The sequence below is a fragment of the Leucoraja erinacea genome, chromosome 1 (assembly GCF_028641065.1).
Source record: "Leucoraja erinacea ecotype New England chromosome 1, Leri_hhj_1, whole genome shotgun sequence".
NCBI classification, from domain to species: domain Eukaryota; kingdom Metazoa; phylum Chordata; class Chondrichthyes; order Rajiformes; family Rajidae; genus Leucoraja; species Leucoraja erinaceus.
In genome coordinates, this window is record NC_073377.1 from 122,429,591 (window position 1) to 122,451,646 (window position 22,056).

A 22,056-nucleotide genomic window follows, 5' to 3' on the forward strand; every position below is an offset into this window, starting at 1 on the left:
GTTGTTTGCAGCATTTAGCATCTGAAATGCTCATTCTCTGACTGGAGAAGGCTTGACCCGAAACATCATCTATCCACGCTCTACAGACATGCAGATTAACCAACATCTGCAGTTCTTTGTTTCTACAGGAGACAATCTTATCCACTTTAATAGGATGGAGAGGTAGCAGCACCTCGGGCACAGGGAGAAACCAGAACTGCTGGGTCCCCACGAGTGCAGGTGGTCATTGACTGCACCCATGATGCTAGATAGGATCCTAATAACAAACTAGACCATATTATGCCAAAACCCTGCCCAGTCCATCATCAGCTCTGACCTCCCTTCCATCGAGCAGATCTATCGCAGTCGCTGCCTCAAAAAGGCTGGCCGTATCATCAAGGGCCCACACCATCCTGGCCACACACATCTCCCCGCTGGGATGGTATGCCAATAATCAAATGGGGGAGCACACATAACACACAATATTCCCTGATATTCTGCTTTTCTGCACTGATCGTAACATATGAAAGAATAAATCTCAAGTCAAGCCATGAGTGTTTAATTGTCATAGTAATGGTCAATGCAAGCAATGAAATTCTTAATTGCAGCATCATAACAGGACTGTCATTACAATATATATGAACTATATGTAATAAACAAAAAATCCATACATTAATAACCACAGTACTAATGAAAATATAAACCCAAATATTCATACAACCAAAGACTTCAGAGAAGTTTACAGTAAGGGTTAGTATTGTGTAGTGTTCAAGAGCCTGATGGCTGTTGGAAAGAAGCTATTCTTGAACCTGGTGGTTTTCAGATGCCTATACCTTTTTCCTGATGGTAGGAGTGAAATGAGAGTGTGGCCAGGGTGGTCCTTCATGATGTGTCTCAAGAAGGCTCTTGACCTGAAACGTCACTCATCCCTTCTCTCCAGAGCTGCTGCCTGTCCTGCTGAGTTACTCCAGCTTTTTGTGTTTATTTTTGGTCCTTGTTGATATCGGCTGCCTTATTGAGGCTGCACATCCAAGATATTTCTTTGATGGTGGGGAGGTCAGTACCAGATATTCACCAGGCATTGTCTATCAATCTCTGTAATCTCCTTCGTTCCTGGACGTTCCAGTTGCCGAACCTTGCCGTGATGCAAGCAGTAATATGCTCTCTCGCGCACAGGACCTATTTTACACCCCTCTTTCCGGGTGTGGAAGCACAAGATAATATTTGTCAATATATCGAATCTTCTCAATCTTCTAAAGAAAAGGCATTGATGGGCTTTCTTTATGATTGCATCAATGTGATCTTTTTACAGATATGGCTTAGTGAAATATTCTTATGTTTCCTGCGAAGTAGCATCTCATTTGAAGAAATCTGACCTCCACATAAAATACTCTTTCTGTGGCGCATCTCCAGACTGCAACCTTTAAAATCTTTGAATGCTTTGGACTTGCTGTTCTACTTGACAATGGCTATCCAACATTGTAGCTAATGCAGGAGAGAGCAATGCACATCGCCATCAGATCGGACTTGCAATAGTTAAGGATGTGCCTGGAGGGACGTGTTTCAGGCCTGTAAATTCCACACTCACCATTGATGGGAAATCACTCATGAAACGCCGGGTATGTTTCTTTTTAGACCAAGATAAAATCAACTAGGTCAAGATGCACTGGGGAAGAACTGATGAAACCTGAGTAGCAGTAAAATTATCACATTTCACTCTGTTCACAATAATCGCAAGTGATTCGATGTGTTATCATACTTTATTGCCTTCTCATGGGTCCACTCCGCCCACTTGATATCCCTCTTTGCATAAATGCCACTGATAATGACTTCCGTGTTCCATAAGGTGAATTTGAACGTTCTCTCCCTCGCCATTATAGCCTGTGTCCCCTGCATTATTGCCACAAGTGTATGTTGTCGTTCTCCCACACCCTGGGGAGTGTATGCTTCTGTGAGGGTACATCTCGCAAGGTGAGATGTCAGAAGCTGCATTCAGTTGAGCCTGGCACCATTGGAAAATGTGCAGGATCTATTTTACACCCCTCTTTCTGGGTGTAAAAACTATAACGGTTTCAGATTTCATTTTGGCAAATTTTGTCAGAATCAGCATTAGTGTTAAATGCAATGACAATTTAACAGACCATAAAAGGCTTCAATCTATTTTTTATGTCCATCTGTGCAAAGTCTGTTCATTATCTATCTTCATAGACAAAAAGAAGTAATCGAAGCAAGCAGCCCAATATCATCTTGCAAATTAATTCACTCTATGTATGTCTCATGACATTTCATCCTAAGTAATGAATGTCATAACGGCAGTTTTTACAACTTTCTCAAAGTCCAACTTCGATAGCCATTAATTATCGGAGATGATTTGAAGGTATAGCCTAACGCACTCACGACACACAAAAGACAGCAAAGATGAATCTTCCAGACATCGTTTCTTGATTAATTGCCTTTTTTATTGAAGTAATACAAAACAAAGAAATAACTCATAACTTTCCGTTCTTAATCGCTGTTCCATTCACATCATATAAATCACATAAAAGCTTCTTATAAAGGTATGTCGTCTAATAACATGTGTGTGTCGTGATCATGGTAGAAAACTATTTCCACTCATTCTCCTACACCAAACTGAAACTTCTAATCTGCGAGCCTGCGCCAGACTCCTCTAACAAAAGAACACATCCCCACTATGTATCAAATTCCACCTACAAAAATGCAGGCAGTTAAAAACTAAAACTAAAGATATCAGACATGATATTAATACTGACTTAAGCTTAATGGCTCCTACAAATGTGGTTCTTGAAGCATATGTTAAAACAATCACTAGCATTGTGGCTCAAGATTAGAGAACCTGCAGAAGATTAAGACCATTTTCTCTTTAAAAATGCCTTCACAAATATCATGGATCAAGAACTCGCTGAGTTGTGAAGAGAAAAAGATAGATTTCCATTCTGAAAGTTACTGCAAAAATAGACCTTTGTCTATTATTATTTCCCCCAGCCATGAATTTGTTTTCAGGACAATCAATGTCAAAGGTCCAATCTGCCCCACTCCCCTGATACACATGAAAGATCAGTGCTTGCACTAGCATGAGGCGGCATGGTGGCACAGCGGTAGAGTTGTTGCCTTACAACGCCAGAGACCCGGGTTCAATCCTGATAATGGGTGCGATCTGCACAAAGTTCATACATTCTCTCTGTGACTGTCTGGGTTTTCTCCAGGTGCTCCGGTTTCCTCCCCCACTCCAAAGGTTTGTAGGTTAATTGGCTTCAGTAAAATTGTAAGTGGTCCCCAGTGTGTAGGTTAGTGCTAGTGTACGGGGTGATTGCTGGTCGAGGCGGAATCGGTGAGCTAAACAGCCTGTTTCCACGCCGTATCTGTATTGCTATTTCTATATCTCATATGAATGGTATTTGGTCAGTTTCCACATATTCACTGTTAAAAATGCTGTCTCATTTGTTTAAAACCACATGCACTTTGCAGAGCATCCGAAGAACACTGCCAGCGAAAACATTGAGGTTAACAATCTGAAATATGAGGAAGGCTGGCTTTCAAACAATAGAAGCTCAAGCAGAGATTGGTATCTGGAATTGACTTGGAGCATAACAAATATGTGGAAAGATCTCCAAGCTTCAAAATGTGACAGCTAGGATGATGGAAAAGAGGTGTATTGGCAGCTGAGGGTGAGAATTTGCAGAAGATCCCAATTCTAAAAGGGGCTCCACCCTGTTTTATCAAATGCCCTGAATTCCAGTGGACAGAAACAGGCTAATTATTAGCCAACATTCCTCATTTCAAAGGGTTATGTACAACTCGGGATTAGGCACCCCGCTCAACAGAGTTCTCTTCTGCTAAGTGCTGGCATGAGTTACAAGGAGGCCTTGTTAAATTCCCAAAGGTGGCTATGATAAACTGTTAAACAGAAACTTAGAAGTCTCTCTCTTCCACCCTTCCTGGACCTTGGAAGATCGAAGGCTATTTTTACCGCACTTATGAAAGATTCAGGCTGATTACTTTGATTCACAGCGGGAACCTAGCCTTAAGATTAATGAGTTCAGTATTTTTTGCAATGAAAATAATCCACCTGCTGTCTTGTGGTACTTCATTGGCATGTGTTAGGTGATAGAATGGCCATTTTATTTTTGCTGGAAAGGCTTACATATAACTTCTTTGATATCAGTCTTAAACCTGAAACATCAGTCCATGATTATTTGCTCAATAACTCCTCGTGGAGTAGCTACCCTTCTTGGACAGGTAAAATGGACCTTGAAATCCCACGGCAATCTCCTGCCACAACTGAAGCTTCAAAGAAAATAACTGGCGGCTTTGATTTTTCAGCCACATATAACTATTTCCACAGGAGTTATGCTGATCAGTTCTCAGTGTATTGCATCCCCACAGACTTTCAGAACTGAGCTGAATGCGAGACTGACAATCATAAGGGCGTTTGACATAGAAAGGATAAGCCTGAAAGCAATCATTTTTATTCAGATGTCAAGTAAAAAATTATGACTTTTCTGCAGCACAGAAACTGTAGCACAGTAAACCTTTGCAAAATATTTTGGTATGATTTAGTAATTAGAAAACAAGAGATTGCCGGGCTCATCTCCAATTACTATTTATGAAATAGTGATGTTTTAGCAATTTATATTTGACCTCACAAATGTGTTTATGCTTGGTCATAAAAATTTAAGAGTCAAGAGCGTCTAATTGTCATCTGTACTGACAACAGAGCAGTGATTTTTTTTATTTGCAAAAGCCATGACCACAATAATATATAATAACAAAACTAATTCAATAAATTAGTCACCATAATACTAGTGCAAAAAATCCATAGTCTTTAATGCAACCAAAACAATCCGTAGAAGTTAATTGAGGAGGTTAGTGTTGTGTAGTATTCAAAAGGTTGATGGTTATTGGAAAGAAGCTATTCTTTAACCTGCTGGCCACGGTTTTCAGATTCCTATATCTCCTTCCTGATGGTAAGAGTGAAATAAGAATGATGCGGGTCTTTGATGCAATTTTGAGGCCTCATCTCCTATAGATCCTTTCAATGGTGTGGAGGGCAGTGCCTATTCGAAGTGCCAGCTCAGATTGTAATGCCAGTCAATATACTCTGAACTGTATATCTGTTAGAATTCAAGAGAGTATTTGTCGATATACCGACTCCTCAATCTTCCGTTGAGGCATTAATGGGCTTTCTTTGTGATTGCTTAAATGTATCATTCGATGCTGTTTTCCTTTTAGATTAATAGGTGCCCTACAATTAGATTCAAGTCCTCACATAGAAATATTAAACCAGACCTTCCTTCCTGCTGTTTTACAGCTGAGCTACAAGGCCTGCTGTAGCATCTTTAATGCAATCCTGCATGGAAAACCTTCTCTCATTTGCCTATTTCCATTGCCCCACCCACTGTGAATACACACTCACTTATGATAGTCATCAAACAGATATGCATCAATGTCTGGATTAGTTGCATTTGATGGGACCATTATGCTCAATATGGACTAGGTAGCAGTGGGCTGCTGCAATCCTTCCAATGAAAATAATGCTTTTGGCGAGGGAAGCCTGAGATTTAGACCTAGGAATGATGAACAATAAAGAAACAGCAACATTTCCAAGGCATTTCCACTGATACCATATTCAAGAGTGCCATGTTTTGGAGCCATTTTCAAAATCCAATGTGCAGCTGGCCATAAAGGCCCGTTACAGCCAACGTCTCCGTCTCCGTTTCTTTCAAGGTTTCACCTAGTTCTGGGGTGTTACTACAGCCAAGACATTGTTTGTTGTTTAACCTTGGACCTATCCAATACTCGCAACTATTTCTTGATATCACATGGGGAGAAATGAATTCCCTGAAAACCACCTTCTGTGATGGTGGGAATTTCAGGAGGAAGCCAAGATGCATCCTCTGCTTGACACTTGAATGCTTCAGCTATCATTGAGGATGAGGAAACCTTTAGAGGCTATTCCTCCCAGTATTTGTTTCCCCATCCACCACCATTCATATATGACATTTCTGCAGAGCTTTGTGTTGATCTGTTGCCCATGAGATCAGTTACCTCTGCCTATTACATGCTGCTTTTGCTGTTTAGCACACGTGTGGTGTTGTCTTGCAATTTCACCAGGTTGGCACTTGCTTTTTCGACATGAACTTGACTGATGACCTGGATGTTGTCCAAAGGTTAGATTCACATAGCAGGCAAAAAGCAACGAATGCCCCCTCGACTACAACAAGCAAGTGTTATCGGTCCTGCTCAAGCCGTTTAGTCCAGATTGGACTGCATCATTTTGAGACCAATTGTTAGTGTAATTGAACCTGTAATTTAAATCATATTCACGTACACCCTGGCCTCATTCATATCTCCCAGCAGACTTGTAAATTCAGCTCACATTGCATTGGTCCATGGACCTGACTGGGTGGAGGCAGGGGAGATGGTAATACTCAAGCCAAAACTGGTAGAATCTGCCTCGTAAGAGATTTAGCCCTATCTGGCACCATCTCATGGTAGTGCAATGGTTGTGAGCATCAGGCATACGTCCTGAAGTTACAGCAAGATGCCCGCAAGAACCATGAGACATGAAAGTGAATTGAGGAAAAACTGGAACTGGCTGGAGTGCATTGTACCAGTAAGATACAAACGAGCTAAATCTGTATTATGCCCTTGATCTGTATTGTAATCTTACAGTCATTTTATGGCCTTTTGGTCCCATGTTTAGTGTATGCGGGAAAGCAAAACAAGCTGAAGATCTCTATAGATCCAAGTGACATGAATAAGGTGCTGAAGAGGAACCATTATCAATAAAAACTATTGAAGACAACATGCCCAGTATGAGCTGAGCAAAATCCTTCAGTCTTGATGTATACCAAGATTGGATATTGGCTTGTTCAACTTGACAGGAAGAATTTGTTTCAAATAACTTCCAATGCATCTTTTGGGAAATATTGGAGGGGCAAAAATTCCAATAAATCAAATTAAAGATGATAATACAGCCAGTGATATACGACTTCAAGGACCAAAAAAGCTGACATAACTCACAGATGCCTCAGATAAGTTTATAAAAACAGCAACCATGCAAGATGGGCAACCAATAGCACATGCATGAGGAGCCCTGATTGTTACCCAGACATGATACACTCTGAAGAAGGGTCTCGACCAGAAACATCACCCATTCCTTCTCTCCAGAGATGCTGTTACTCCAGCATTTTGTGTCTACCTTCAATTTAAACCAACAGCTGCAGTTCTTTTCTACACATGATACACTCAAATTGTAAAGTAGCTGCATGTGGGCTTGAAATATTGAACCCGTATCCACATTGGAAGTAAAAGCTATGCAGACAGATCACATACCTTAAAGTGATTGTAATGAATCTCCAGTCAGCTTAAAGGATATATGATACTCAGAATGTCTTACTATCTAGATGAACAACACAGACACTCTTCCATCTGTATCTTACTACAGAAAAGACAGATTGTAGACACATGGAACTGCAGATGCTGGTTTACACTGATGATAGACACAGAATGCTGGAGTAGGGTCTCAGAGGGGCAGGCAGCATCTCTGGAGAGAGGGAATGGGTGATGTTTCGGGTTGAGACCCTTCTTCAGACTGAGAATCAGGGGAGAAGGAGTCATAGAGATATGGAAAGGGTAAGGTGTGAAAACACAGATCAAAGGGGGTGATCAAGGAAAATGTAGAATGGTTCATTGTTAGCTGTGGATAATCCTTCTCTCTAGAGATGCCGCCTGTCCCGCTGAGTTACTCCAGCATTCTGTGTCAATCTTTGGTGTAGACACAATGGAATTGGAGAAGGTGAATATGCTGATGGATCCCACTATTGCAAAGCAGTTTATGGAGAAGCCACAGTAAGGCACATCACTTCATATTACCTCAATTAAGGCACGTCAATTCAGTATTGTCTCCAATTGTTCTGACCCTGATGGTAAAATAAGTAGCCGGAGCTATCAAACAGTCCTTCCCTGTACTTCCACATTCTGGATGAGTTCTATATTTCTCAAAGCTGAGAGAGTAGTGGTCTCAAAGTCCTCGAAGAGAAATGCACATCCAGCCTGGGAACGAAGGGCAGTTTGAGGAAAACTCGTGGATCACTGTACTGCCAAAGGATAAACACAGAAATCAAAGACTATACAAAATTGTGATGGTTGCAGATCTATGGACATACCCAGCAGAGGGAACCTATGCGTGGACATTGGGGGGTTCAATAGACCTTGGGTGAAGCAGACCTCTTCATAGTTGAGGCTTAAAAACCACTTGGTGATTGTCAATTGTTTCGCAACTTACAGAACAATGTGCAGATCAAGTTACTGAAGCCTTAAGTACTTGAAAGCCCGGAATGTGGCCATCCTCCATCTTGGCAATGCCGTTGACTGAAAAGTTTGAAATTATTTATTCATACACATCCTCAGCTGTCCTTTACAAGCTGAAGAGTCATTTTGTCAGATGTTGTGTTTCGGGCAAGGTTGCAACAGGCAATGGCCCAAAATTTGCTGCAGGTGAGAGTTCAAAGTTAGTGGCTAGGTGGCAATTGACCCATAGAACATCATCTCCGCACCATATAGAATCCTACCAGAGAAAGCTGTAAGAACTGCCAAGTCATTTCTGAGAAAGGGAAAGCAAGGGTAAATAGACACATGGCTCATGAAAATATATCAATGCCTGTCCCAAATGATCTGTCGAACCGGAACAACATTGCCAACAGCTGCAACATTACTGAAGCATGAACTTCCAGCTGGAATATGTGATGGGAGGGAGGAAGAGAGGGACAGAAAGGAGGCCACAATCCAAGTTAAAAACAATTATCCAGGACTGACCCATGACACCAACATGAACGGAGGCAGAAAGTTGCACTCATCAAGGAATGAGTACAGTCTTGTGAAGGAAAAGGCCAGGGAAAATGCCACATGCCAAATGGCATAGGAATCATCTGAAAAAAGCTGCAGGAAAGGTGCAGAAAATTAAGGCCAACGAGCAGCTAAAGTGGGATGCGCCACATCTCTCATCCAGACCATAATGAACAGCAGCCAGTGATGTCTAGAAATGGGGGAGTTTTTCTCCAGCACCGAGGAGAGAAATGCTCTTGACTGGGGTGAACTGTGGATTTTACACTGGAGTAGAAATGTATACATTACCACGGGGTGGTGCCATCAGCGATGGCAGCCTCGCCAACAGTCTGTTTTTTTGTCTATTTTCTTATTTTTAGTGTGTTGTAAAAGTGTGTGTTAATGTTCTCTGGTTTGTTTTATGTGAGGAGTAGAGGAGGGGTCGAGGGAAACTTGTTTTCAATCTCTTACCTTGCTGGAGATGCGATTGTTTTCAGGATCGTATCTCTGGTCACTCTGCAACCTAACATCATAGAGCTGGCGGCCTTGCTCGGGACTGACTTTGATCCCCACTGCGGGGATGTGGACTTAACATCGGAGCCTGCGATCGCTTGCCTGGGATGAACGCTCCAACTGCGGCCTACGGATTCCAACATCGACGAGCTCGCCGTCTCGGGTAGAGACCGATGTCGGGAAGCTCCAGTCGCAGAAAGTTTCGACCAGCCCCGACCCGGGGTAGATCGCCCGGCGCGGGGAGCTGAGATTCCCCCCTGATGCAGGAGCTTGATCGCCCCGACACGGAGGGCCCGTCGCCAACTACAGGAGTCAAGATCGTTCCGTCAACGGAAGGCTCGCGGCCACCGACGGCGGGAGAACAAAGAAGGGAAGAGATTGAACTTTTTTTCCCCTTCCATCACAGTGAGGAATGTGGAGGAGTCGCTGCGTTGGATGTTTATATTAAAATGTATTTAATGTGTTTTGGTGCTTTTTATTGGTATGCCTGTACGGCAAATCAATTTCCTCGTATGTTGCAAAACATACTTGGCTAATAGAGTATGATTATGATTATTATGATGATTATGATTAAATGTGAATCGATTAGAAACCTAGTGTGAACTTCTATGCTGGAAGTTCAGGAGCGTATTAAGAAATAATGAAATAAATAACACGAACAGTATTATATGTAGATTTGGGGTTATCAGATCACTCATGAACAAATGTGAAATGAAGGATATGAGAGATGTAATACAATAGATGTAAGTTTCATATTTTCTAGTGAAGAATGTTACTAAGACGGAAGAGGATCACATTGTAGACTTGCAAAGGCTTCAGTATCTTGATCTGCAAATTGTAAACTCTTTGGGATAAGGTTGACCTAGGAATTTCTGACGGTCATTTAACTGCCTATCAATGGGTGGAACTGTGGTACAGCTGGTAATGCTGCTGTCTCACAGTGCCAGAGTCCCAGATTCGATCCAGACCTCAATGCCATCTCTGTGGAGTTTTCATGTCTTCTCTATGTGACCGCATGGGTTTCCTCTAGGTGCTACCTCGTCCCACAATCCCAAATGGGTTTGAAAGATAATTAGTAATGTTCCCGATGTTGGGGGAGTCCAGAACCAGGGGCCACATTTTCAGAGTAAGGGGTAAGCCATTTAGAACGGAGATGAGCAAATACTTTTTCACACAAAGAGTTGTGAGTCTGTGGAATTCTCTGCCTCAGGTGGAGGCCAGTTCTCTAGACACTTTCAAGCGAGAGCTAGATAGGGCCCTTAAAGATAGCGGAGTCAGGGGATATGGGGAGAAGGCAGGAACTGATTGGAGATGATCAGCCATGATCACATTGAATGGCAGTGCTGGCTCGAAGGGTCGAATGGCCTACTCCTGCACATATTGTCTATTGTCATCTGTAAATTGCCCCTGTTTATATCAACATGGTGGAGAGAGTCAAAAACATCAAATTCTTGGGTGTGTATAGTTCCAAACATCTTTCCTGGACCCAGCACACTGATGCAATTATAAATAAAGCACATCAACGCCACTACTTCTTGAGAAGATTACGGCAATTCGGTATGTCAGAGAGGATTCTCTTGAACTTCTACAGGTGCACTGTAGAGAGCATATTATTTGATTGCATCAAGGCCTGGTTCGGCAACCTGAGGCGGAAAAGACTGCAAAAAGTTGTGAACACTGTCCAGTCCATCACCGGCTCTGACCTCTCCACCAACGAAGGGATTTATCGGAGTCGCTGCCTCAAAAAGTTGTCTCTGTCAAAAAGGCAGCCAAGGCAGCCAACACCCTCAAAGACCCACACCATCCTGGCCACACACTCATTTCATCACTGCCATCGGGAAGAAGGTACAGGAGCCTGAAAACTGTAACGTCCAGGTTCAAAACAGCTTCTTCCCGACAGCCATCAGGCTATTAAACATTACCTCAAATAAGCTCTGAACTACAATAGACTATTATTATTATTATTATTATTATTATTATTATTATTATTATTATTATTACACTACTATTGTTTGTTTTTTGAGTATGTGTGTATGTGTATATATATATATATTTTTGTATATATATATATATACAAAATTTTCAGATAAGGCATATACAGTGGCTTGCAAAAGTATTCATACCCCTTGAAACTTTCCACATTTTGTCATGTTACAACCACAAACGTAAATATATTTTATTGGGATTTTATGTGACAGACCAACACAAAGTGGCGCATAATTGTGAAGTGGAAGGAAAATGATACATGGTTTTCAAATTTCTTTACAAATATAAAACTGAAAAGTGTGGCGTGCAAAAGTATTCAGCCCCCTTTTCTCTGATACCCCTAAATAAAATCCAATGCAACCAAGCCTTCAGAAGTCACCTAATTAGTAAATAGAGTCCACTTGTGCGTAATCTAATCTCAGTATAAATACAGCTGTTCTGTGAAGGCCTCAGAGGTTTGTTAGAGAACATTAGTGAACAAACAGCACCATGAAGCCCAAGGAACACACCAGACAGGTCAGGGATAATGTTGTGGAGAAGTTTAAAGCAGGGTTAGGTTATAAAAAAATATCCCAAGCTTTGAACATCTCACAGAGCACTATTCAATCCATCATCCGAAAATGGAAAGAGTATGGCACAACTGCAAACCTACCAAGACATGGCCGTCCACCTAAACTGACAGGCCAGGCAAAGAGAGCATTGATCAGAGAAGCAGCCAAGAGGCCCATGGTAACTCAGGAGGAGCTGCAGAGATCCACAGCTCAGGTGGGAGAATCTGTGCACAGGACAACTATTAGTCGTGCACTCCACAAATCGGGCCTTTAGGGAAGAGTGGCAAGAAGAAAGCCATTGTTGGAAAAAAGCCATAAGAAGTCCCGTTTGCAGTTTGCCACAAGCCATGTGGGGGACACAGCAAACATGTGGAGGATTGTGCTCTGGTCAGATGAGAACAAAATTGAAGTTTTTGGCCTAAATGCAAAACGCTATGTGTGGCAGAAAACTAACACTGCACATCACCCTGAACACACCATCCCCACTGTGAAACATGGTGGTGGCAGCATCCTGCTGTGGGGATGCTTTTCTTCAGCAGGGACAGGGAAGCTGGTCAGAGTTGATGGGAAGATGGATGGAGCCAAATACAGGGCAATCTTGAAAGAAAACCTGTTAGAGTCTGCAAAAGACTTGAGACTGAGGCGGAGGTTCACCCTCCAGCAGGACAACGACCCTAAACATACAGCCAGAGCAACAATGGAATGGTTTAGATCAAAGCATATTCATGTGTTAGAATGGCCCAGTCAAAGTCCAGACCTAAATCCAATTGAGAATCTCTGGCAAAACTTGAAAATTGCTGTTCACAGACGCTCTCCATCCAATCTGACTGAGCTTGAGCTATTTTGCAAAGAAGAATGGGCAAAAATGTCAGTCTCTAGATGTGCAAAGCTGGTAGAGACATACCCCAAAAGACTTGCAGCTGTAATTGCAGCGAAAGGTGGTTCTACAAAGTATTGACTCAGGGGGGCTGAATACTTTTGCACACCACACTTTTCAGTTTTTATTTGTAAAAAAATTTGAAAACCTTGTATCATTTTCCTTCCACTTCACAATTATGCACCACTTTGTGTTGGTCTATCACATAAAATCCCAATAAAATACCATTTACGTTTGTGGTTGTAACGTGACAAAATGTGGAAAAGTTCAAGGGGTATGAAAACTTTTGCAAGCCACTGTATATATATGTATATACATATATGTATGCCTTATCTGAAAATGTTGTCCTTTATTTCTCCAGTTATTAATGAAAATGTTCACAAATCCGATAAAACTTTGAAGCCAAAAGGCTGATAACGTCACAATGGATCGGCGTGCCAGCATCTGCTCGCGCTGCGTCACCCCCCCACCTCTCCCTCCTCCCCCCCATTATTCAAAAGTCGTCCCGTCGACTGAAGACCAAAGATCAGAGCTGAAGACTGCGGCAGCCCAACCCGCGGTCCTTTGGTCCACGCACGCTCGCCCACTCGCGCCTCGGGTCCAGTGCTCTGTTCGCCTCGGCTCGGTTCCGTTCCTCAGCTCAGCCCGGCCTCCCTCCCCTCTCTCTCTCCCCCCCACCCCCACCCCCCCCTCCCCTTCTCTCTCCCCTCCTCTCTTCCCCCTCTCTCACCCCCTCTCCCCCTCCTCTCTCTCCCGCCCTTTCTCACCTCTCCCCATTTCTCCCCCCTCTCTCCCCCCCCCCTCTCTCCCCCCCCGCCTCTCCCCCCCCCCTCTCTCTCTCCCCTTTCTAACCCCCTCTTCTTCCCACTTTCTTCCTCCCCCCTCTCCCTCTCCTCTCTGTCTCTCTCTCTGCCTCTCTGTCTCTGCCCCTCTCTCTCTCTGTCTCTGCCCTCTCTCCCCCCCCCCTCCCTCTCCCTCTCTAGACACACCTGCTAGTTGGGAGCTCTGTCCCCCACCGGCCTCTCTCCCCCCGGCCCTCTCTCCCCCCGGGCTCTCTTCCACCCACCCCTCACCCCTCACCCCTTTTTCCCCCACCTCCCCCCCTCTCCCCCCCCCCCCCCAGCCTACCCCCCTCTCCCCATCACCTTCTCTCCCCCCTCTCTCTCCCCTCTCTCTCCCCCTCACCTCTCTCTCCTCCGGCCTCTCTCTTCCTCCCACCCCTCTTTCCCCCCTGTCCTCCTCCGCCCTCCCTCTCCCACCACTCTCTCTCCCCCCTCTCTCTCTGCCCCTCTCTCTCTCCGCCCCCTCTCTCTCTCCCCTCTCTCTGTCCCCCCCCCCCTCTCTCTCTCTCTCTCTCTGCCCCTCCCTCTCCCTCTCTCCCTCTCTCTCTCTCCCCCCCTCTCTCTCTCTCTCTGCCCCCCTCTCTCTGTCTCTGCCCCCACTCTCTCTGTCTCTGCCTCCTCTCTCTCTGCCCTTTCTTACCCCCACCTCTCCCTCTCTAGACGTGCCTGCGAGCTGGGAGCTATGCATGATTGGATAGGGCTGGGATGGTGTAAAAGGAGCTAATGAATAATATTAATATCATATTGGGGGGGTGATTAGTGTGTGTGGGGGGGTGGTTAGTATATGTGCGACACTGCAGCCCCTCCCCCCCCCCCCCGTAACTGCGCGTTGAGGGGACGGGACTTGGTCTAGTATATATATATTCAATTCAATTCAATTCAACTTTATTGTCATTGCACAAATACGAGTACAGGTACAACGAAATGCAGTTTAGCGTCTGGTCATATTGCAAAATAGTAGAAATAAAATTAAAAATACAAAATAAAAATACAAATAAAAATACTGGTTAACAATGTGTGGATTGTGGATGAATTAAACTGGTACATAGGCAAATAAATGTATACAAATGGGAGAGTCTAAAGATATCTAGTGACGGGACTGTGAGTTCAGGAGTGTAATGGTGTTATTGAAAAAGCTGTTCCTCAGCCTGCTTGTGCGAGACCTGAGGCTCCTGTACCGCCTCCCTGATGGGAGGAGGGCAAATGGTTAGGGTGAGAGGGGTCCTTGATGATTTTCCCGGCCCGTCTCAGACACCGTTTGTGGTGGAGGGCATCCATGGCAGGGAGCGGGGCACCGATGATGTGCTGAGCGGTTTTCACCACTCGTTGCAGCGCCTTCCTGTCAGCTGTTGTGCAGCTGCTGTACCATACCGTGAAGCAGGTGGTCAGGATGCTTTCGATGGTACAGTGGTAGAAGTTGGACAGGATCTGGGGGGACAGGTGAACTTTCTTAAGCCTCCTCAGAAAGTAAAGGCGCTGCTGCGCCTTTTTGATCAATTTGGTGGTATTGAGGGACCAGGACAGATCCTCTGAGATGTGTACCCCGAGGAATTTGTAGTTGGAGACGAGCTCCACCTCAGTCCCGTTTATGTGGATGGGGGTATGTCTGCCACCTCTGGTCTTCCTGAAGTCAACGATGATTTCCTTCGTCTTCTTAGAGTTGTGGACGAGGTTATTGTTGGCACACCAGGTTGCCAGGTTCTGGATCTCCTCCCTATAGGCTATATATGTGTGTGTGTGTGTGTGTGTGTGTGTGTGTGTGTGTGTGTGTGTGTGTGTGTGTGTGTGTGTGTGTGTGTGTGTGTGTGTGTGTGTGTGTGTGTGTGTGTGTGTGTGTGTGTGTGTGTGTGTGTGTGTGTGTGTGTGTGTGTGTATAACTGCATTTTCTTTTGTTGTTTATCATATTGTTTACAGTGTACTATGTTTACATATTCTGTTGTGCTGCAGCAAGTAAGAATGTAATTGTTCTATTTGGGACATATGACAATAAAACACTCTTGACGCTTCACTAGTGTGTAGGGAGTGGATGAGAAAGTGGGATAACATAGAACTAATGTGTGAAAGGGTGAGTGATGGTCGGAGTGGATTCAATGTGCCCAAGGGCCTGTTTCCATGCTGTATATCTAAACTAAATAAACAAAATTAGAAATGACATTCAGTGGGACACATATAAACCCCATATTTTGGCTGAGTGTAACCAAAATCAAGCCTCACTTCATCCATCACATTAAGCTTTCCAAAAAGCAGTTAAAACCAAAACTCCAACTCTCTAAACGGTGAAGGGAATAGGAAAAAAGTAGTGGCCACACACACACTGAAGAAAATAAATAGACAGAGACACAAGAGACTGCAGATGCTGGAATCTTGGGCAAAAAGCAAACAGTTGGAGGAACTGAGTGGGTCAGGCACCAGCTGTGGAGGGTGCGGACAGTTTTGGGTTGGGACCCTTCGTTGTAGTTAAGCATTTAGATCTGTCGATTAAGCCTTCAAGAATGATTTTTATGCTGAAAAATGTGGTGGCTCCTCTTGTCTTTCATTTACGTCATTGAGAGAGAGTCATTCCAAAAGGATATATGCAAAGAATTCTCACTTTAAGGGATTGACTTTTGTCTGACTATTGAACTAGTTTCCAGTTCAGTTCCTGCCTGCTGTTTACTAAAACTTAAAACTACTTGCTCCTGAGCACCTTCCCAAGCTACCATTCCCTTCATAATTAATGTCTCTGTCAAGTCTGACCTAATAATCAGGCGAACTTTTAAATCTATTTTAGTTTAGTTTGGAGATACAACGCGGAATCAAGTTCTTTGGCCCACCAAGTCCTCGCCGATATCCTACACACTAGGAACAATTTACAGAAACCAATTAACCTACAAACCTATATATATTTGGAAGGTGGGAGGAAACTGGAGCACCCGGAGAAAACCCACATGGGCACAGGGAGAATGTACAAACTCCGTACAGACAGCACCCGTAGTCAGGATCGAACCCTGGTCTCTGGTGCTGTAAGGCAGCAATTCTACCGCTGTGCCACTGTGTTGCCCCATTCTTGCTCATGTTCCTGCTCGTAGTATTGAACTATATAGATAGTACTGGGAGAGCCCTGAGGTATATATCCCCGAGCCTGGGTACAATAAAGCCATAATGTTGTGGTGAGGCTCAATATTTTATTCTTGTGAAACGGATTATATAATTATCCATTGATAGTATGTTCACGGTGCTTGCAAGCAACTCACATTTTTTGCACACTTGGATTAGTTTCTGTGGATCGTCAGAAGCTGAGGGGACACAGAGGTTTATAAAATGATGAGGGGCAAGGATAGGGGAGACAATCAGAATCCACTTCCCAGGGTGGAAATGTTAAAGAAATGGTAAAGGACATTGCTTTAAGGTGAGAGAGGCAGAGTTTAAAGAAGATGTGTAGAATAACTTTTTTACACAGTTTTTATTGGTTGTCTGGGACCAGCTGCCAGGGAAGGTGGGGGAGGCAGATACGATAGTGGCATTTAAGAAGCTTTGGATAGGGCATGGATATTCAGGGAATGGAAGGACATGGATCACGTGCAGGTTTAGTGATCTTTTAAATCTTACTCTATTTTAGTTTAGTTTGGAGATACAGCATGGAAACAGACTAAGATTTTACTTGGCATTATATTAAACTGATTAGTAAGGGTGTGAGGGGTTATGGGGAGAAGGCAGGATAATGGGGTCGAGAGGGAAAGATAGATCAGCCATGATTGAAGGGCAGAGTAGACTTGAGTAGCCAAATAGCCTATATAACCATATAACCATATAACAATTTACAGCTCGGAAACAGGCCATCTCGACCCTTCTAGTCCGTGCCGAACACATAATCTCCCCTAGTCCCATATACCTGCGCTCAGACCATAACCTTCCATTCCCTTCCCGTCCATATAACTATCCAATTTATTTTTAAATGATAAAAACGAACCTGCCTCCACCACCTTCACTGGAAGCTCATTCCACACAGCCACCACTCTCTGAGTAAAGAAGTTCCCCCTCATGTTACCCCTAAACTTCAGTTCCTTAATTCTCAAGTCATGTCCCCTTGTTTGAATCTTCCCTACTCTCAGTGGGAAAAGCTTTTCCACGTCAACTCTGTCTATCTGCCCCTGTAACTCATGAACTTATGAACTATGAAAATATGTTTGGTGTGTGTATTGTGGGCCGAAAATGTAATATTTCACGTTATTCCCCAAATCAACAAACCGTGATATATTTAGGCGGTTGAATTTGCAGAGTTAATTCTATTATTTAGTCGCTTCTTTTATCATTGCAGATGAAAATTGCAGGGACATGTACTTCAACTGTAATGTTGTGGTCCAAGCCAGACTCTGTGTCTATACGTACTACAAGACAGCGTGCTGTGCATCCTGTGCCAAGGCCAGAAGAAGAGCTGCCCAACTCAGAAGGAGATAACTGCCCTTTCTCAACAACCAGACTCCCTCACAGATCGTGATGCAGTAACATTAACCGTAGGAGCACTTGCAGACTCTACTGTGTTGACAACATCATAATTGCAACAAAAAAGATGGTCAAATTTAGTCAGATGCGGCTAGTTTATAAAGAGGAAATATACTGTATAGTATTAATATAATCTTACACCATTTTCATGCTGGTCTTTGGTCAAAATACTGATTTTCTTGTTAATTTACTGTTTTAGAAATATGAAATGCATTCTACAAATGAACAAAATGTATTCATAATAGGTTTTTGGGAGATCTCCCTTTGCAGAAGAAACAACTACAAGCATTTGCATTGAACTCTTTTATTGAAATGTAGTCCTGTTGAAATACCAGGGACCAAATCTAAGAAAGGGGATTCAATGGGCACAATTACTACATTGCATATTTAATACAGCGCAAGAAAAATCTCAAATTTTAAAAGGCTGGTTAGAGAAAGCATGCATCACATTTCAAGAACTTCTTTCTTTTCCTTGGCCAAATTTCATCTTTAGTATAGTTCTCAATTCAAGGTTCATCTGTAGATTTATTTTTAATTTACTGATAAACAATTTGTTCACATGATATTAATGCAGCATCTTACAAATATTGACGTGAATTGTGCCACGAAGGCAATGTTTCCAACTCTTATACAGTAGAATTCACTTCTCTAGCTTCATGTGCTCATTCCATCTATTAGCGTTTAACGTCCTATCTGGACGTTCATCAGAAGATTACTAACATTGGCTTGCAATTACTTTGTCAGGATCAATAAGTTCAGCTGGAGACGGAGCTGACAGATGTTGGAACCAAACCTCCCACTGTTTACAAAACCATGCAAAAAAAGAAGTGATCAAATGGTTTCTTTGCTCATTATGCCATGCATTTATTGAATTGCGAAATGTTGTAGGAAGTGAGATATAAAAGCTAATGATTACTTAATTTAAAACAAATGTCTCTGGTGAAGTCATATTTGGGATTGAAAATGTCCCTTTTTTTTCATCCTTATGGCACTTTATATCCCATAGTCCATTCTCCACCATTACCCTGACTTTGTTCATGTGCACAAGAGTTTTAATGCTGTAATTAAACTGTCAACCATGTAGTAAGTCCCCTCCTGATGTCCATCTCCACAGTATATGATTTCTTCAACCTAAACCCATGTTGCTGATACATCAACACTCCCATTATGCCATTCAATGATTATCTGACCAGTTGCACTATTGCAGCTTTTATTTACCTTGTTTGAGAAATGTTTTATATCATTTGTTATAACTCCACAACTTTGCATTAAATCTGAAGAAGGAGATTAGAAAAAAATGAGCAACATCCCCAGCGAGAGACATTATATTAGGGAATAAAGTCGTACCAGAGACATTAATCATATTCTTTAAGTCTGTCTTCACAGTTGGAAATTAATTGCAAAATCTATAGTGCAAGCCTGAGATAGAAGAAAATATTATTTGTAATAAAATAGTACAAGAAAAATGAATGAACTAAAAACAAGCAGTTCCCTGGATACGATGGCCAATATCGTGGGGTTTTAGGAAATATGTTAGATATTTAGAATCGTAGAGTTAGACATAGACACAGGACCTTTGCCCATCACTACAATACTGACTTTTCGGCCCAAGATATTGGTTCTATCTTTCAGAATTCCCTGACTTTTGGAGTGATTCCCAAAGATTGGAAAATAGCAAACATAATCTCACTTATTGTGAAAGGAGGGCAAAATAAAGCGAAATTACAGTCCAGTATATGTGATGCCAATAGTAAGGAGAATGCTCAAGTTTTTCATTAGGGGCATAATAAGAACACCTTCATTCTTCATGTGATTTCATGGTCAATGTGAATTTATGAGAAGTAAATTGTATTTGATTCATGTGTTAGAACTTTTTGAGTTTGTAAATAATGGGGGTTAATAAAGGGAAATCAGTGGACATGATGTGTTTGGATTTTCAAAACGCTTTGGATAATGCGCCACATAAGAAGTTCTTACACAACATTTTCCTCATTGATCCGGACATAATGTACAGCGGAGAGTGAGAATTGGTCAACAGGAAACAACATCATTTTAAGGTTGGCAATGTGAAATGTATGATATACTGCAAAGATCATTGTAATTGCCTTAGCTGCTTCCAGCAACTTGAATGAGAATAGAGACACAAGGAAGTGCAGAAACAAGGAACAGCAGAGGCTGATTAACATGCAAAAGGACACAAACTGATGGAGTTACTCAGCAGGTCAGGCAGCATCTCTGGAGGACATGGATAGGAGACATTGCAGGTCAAGACCCTTCTTCAGAACTTTTGTAGGGGGTGGGGGAGAAGAAAGCTGGAAGAGGTACTGCAGATGCTGGTTTACAACAAAACAAATCCACAAAGTGTGGGATAGAAGGGTGAATTTGATGTGACGAATTCTGCCCACAATGCAAAGGTGGAGGGTGGAGAGAACGTAAAAAGGCTGCAAGAAAAACTTAGACACGTTAAGTGAGTGGAAATGAATGTGGCAAAAGCAGTATAATACAGGAAAAATACAGTTATCCACTCCCAATAGGAAAAATTGGATTCCTTTTGAAAAAAAAAGATGGAAGACTGGATAATGCTGACATTCAAAGGCACCTGGTTCAAAAGGAACTTAAAATGCAGACACACCAAATAGTCTGTGACTTTTATTACAAAATAATAAGTCTAAACTTTAAGCATTGTGGCTGACACGATAAAAGGAGTACAATATATATTTCTGTTCTCACGTATGTAAGGATACATTTGTCCTTAAGACTCTTAACAAAAAAAATCATTGGGCTAATTTCTGGCATGAGATTGTTCATTGAGAAGAGATTGTGTAGTCTAGCTTGTATTTCCCAAAACTTTGAAAACCGTGATTTGTTTGAAATGTGTAAAATTCTTTAAGAGGCTTGACAGATCAAATGTTTTTAAGATATTACCCTAAGGTGGTGGGTCTGGAACAGTTTCAAAATCAGGGATCTAAGAGGAAGAGAAATGTCTTCATTCAGAGGATTGTAATGCAATACCGTTTCTTCCTCAGAGGATGACACATTGAGTATTTTCCAAAAGAGAGATTTTAGAACAGGTAGAGAATAGGGTAACCATAGAATCAGAGAACGGTTATAGCATGGAAGGAGACCATTCGACCCATCATGTCCTCGACAACTCATTTCTAGCACGATTCACTAGTTCCAGTCCATGGATCTTTGTCATCAGCTTTCCAAATGTTACTTTAGCAAACTTTTATCCATTTCTTTCTTGAAGGTCACATTGGATTCTGACTCCACTGTATATGCAGGCACTGCATTCCAGATTGCAGACACACATTGTATATAAAAGTTTTGCCTCACTTAATTCTCTTTTATACATTTGATGCTCTGGAGGACATTGACGATGGAGATCAAGCAAGTCTTATTGAGTGGTGGAGCACTCCTCCTCCTGATTCCAATTTTTCGATGCACCAATGCAATTATCAGGTTCAAGAAACAAACTGCAGGAGGAACTCAAGAGGGTCAGGAAGGAAATGGACGGACAATGTTTTATGCCAGGACCCTTCTTCAGTCTTCAGATTGTCAGACTCTCGTTTAATTCATATGGATGTGGTTATTGGTCTGAGTTATATTTTTCATGTCTTAGTTGTCACAATGGCTTGAGATGATAAACAGATGAGTGACATATTAGAACTGTTCCAATCACTAGCCTTGAGGATGCTTTAAGCCACCATACATTTCCATTTTGTCACAGACAGAGTGGACAAGGAGAAGATTAGAAAGCTATTCTTGCAAATCTAGAGGAAATCCTCTATTATTCAAACTTATTAGTGATCCATGTAATGGGGAAAGGATCCAGTAAGGAGGAATGAGAAACAAAAGCCTATGGGAGAGGTATTATAGAAATTACCCTAATTGATTCAACCAAGTCTTTGTTTCAATTTAGTAGAGTAAATATCTGTCTATCCCAATCCTTTCCAGTATTCAATGTGTTGTGTAAGGT

At 42.4% G+C, this 22,056-nt stretch overlaps 1 protein-coding gene across 6 annotated transcripts in view; it reads left to right on the forward strand.

The window, feature by feature from the left end:
- The window catches only part of LOC129701414 (thrombospondin type-1 domain-containing protein 4-like), a 552,304-nt gene extending 532,309 nt beyond the window's left edge, over window positions 1–19,995 (forward strand). For all 6 annotated transcript variants that reach the window (XM_055642598.1, XM_055642615.1, XM_055642572.1 and 3 more), the window contains one exon: window positions 17,893–19,995. In XM_055642598.1, coding sequence (XP_055498573.1) covers window positions 17,893–18,032 — 140 coding nt within the window. In that variant the 3' untranslated portion in view covers window positions 18,033–19,995. The remainder of the gene's footprint in view (window positions 1–17,892) is intronic.
- The last annotated feature ends 2,061 nt before the right edge of the window (window positions 19,996–22,056 follow it).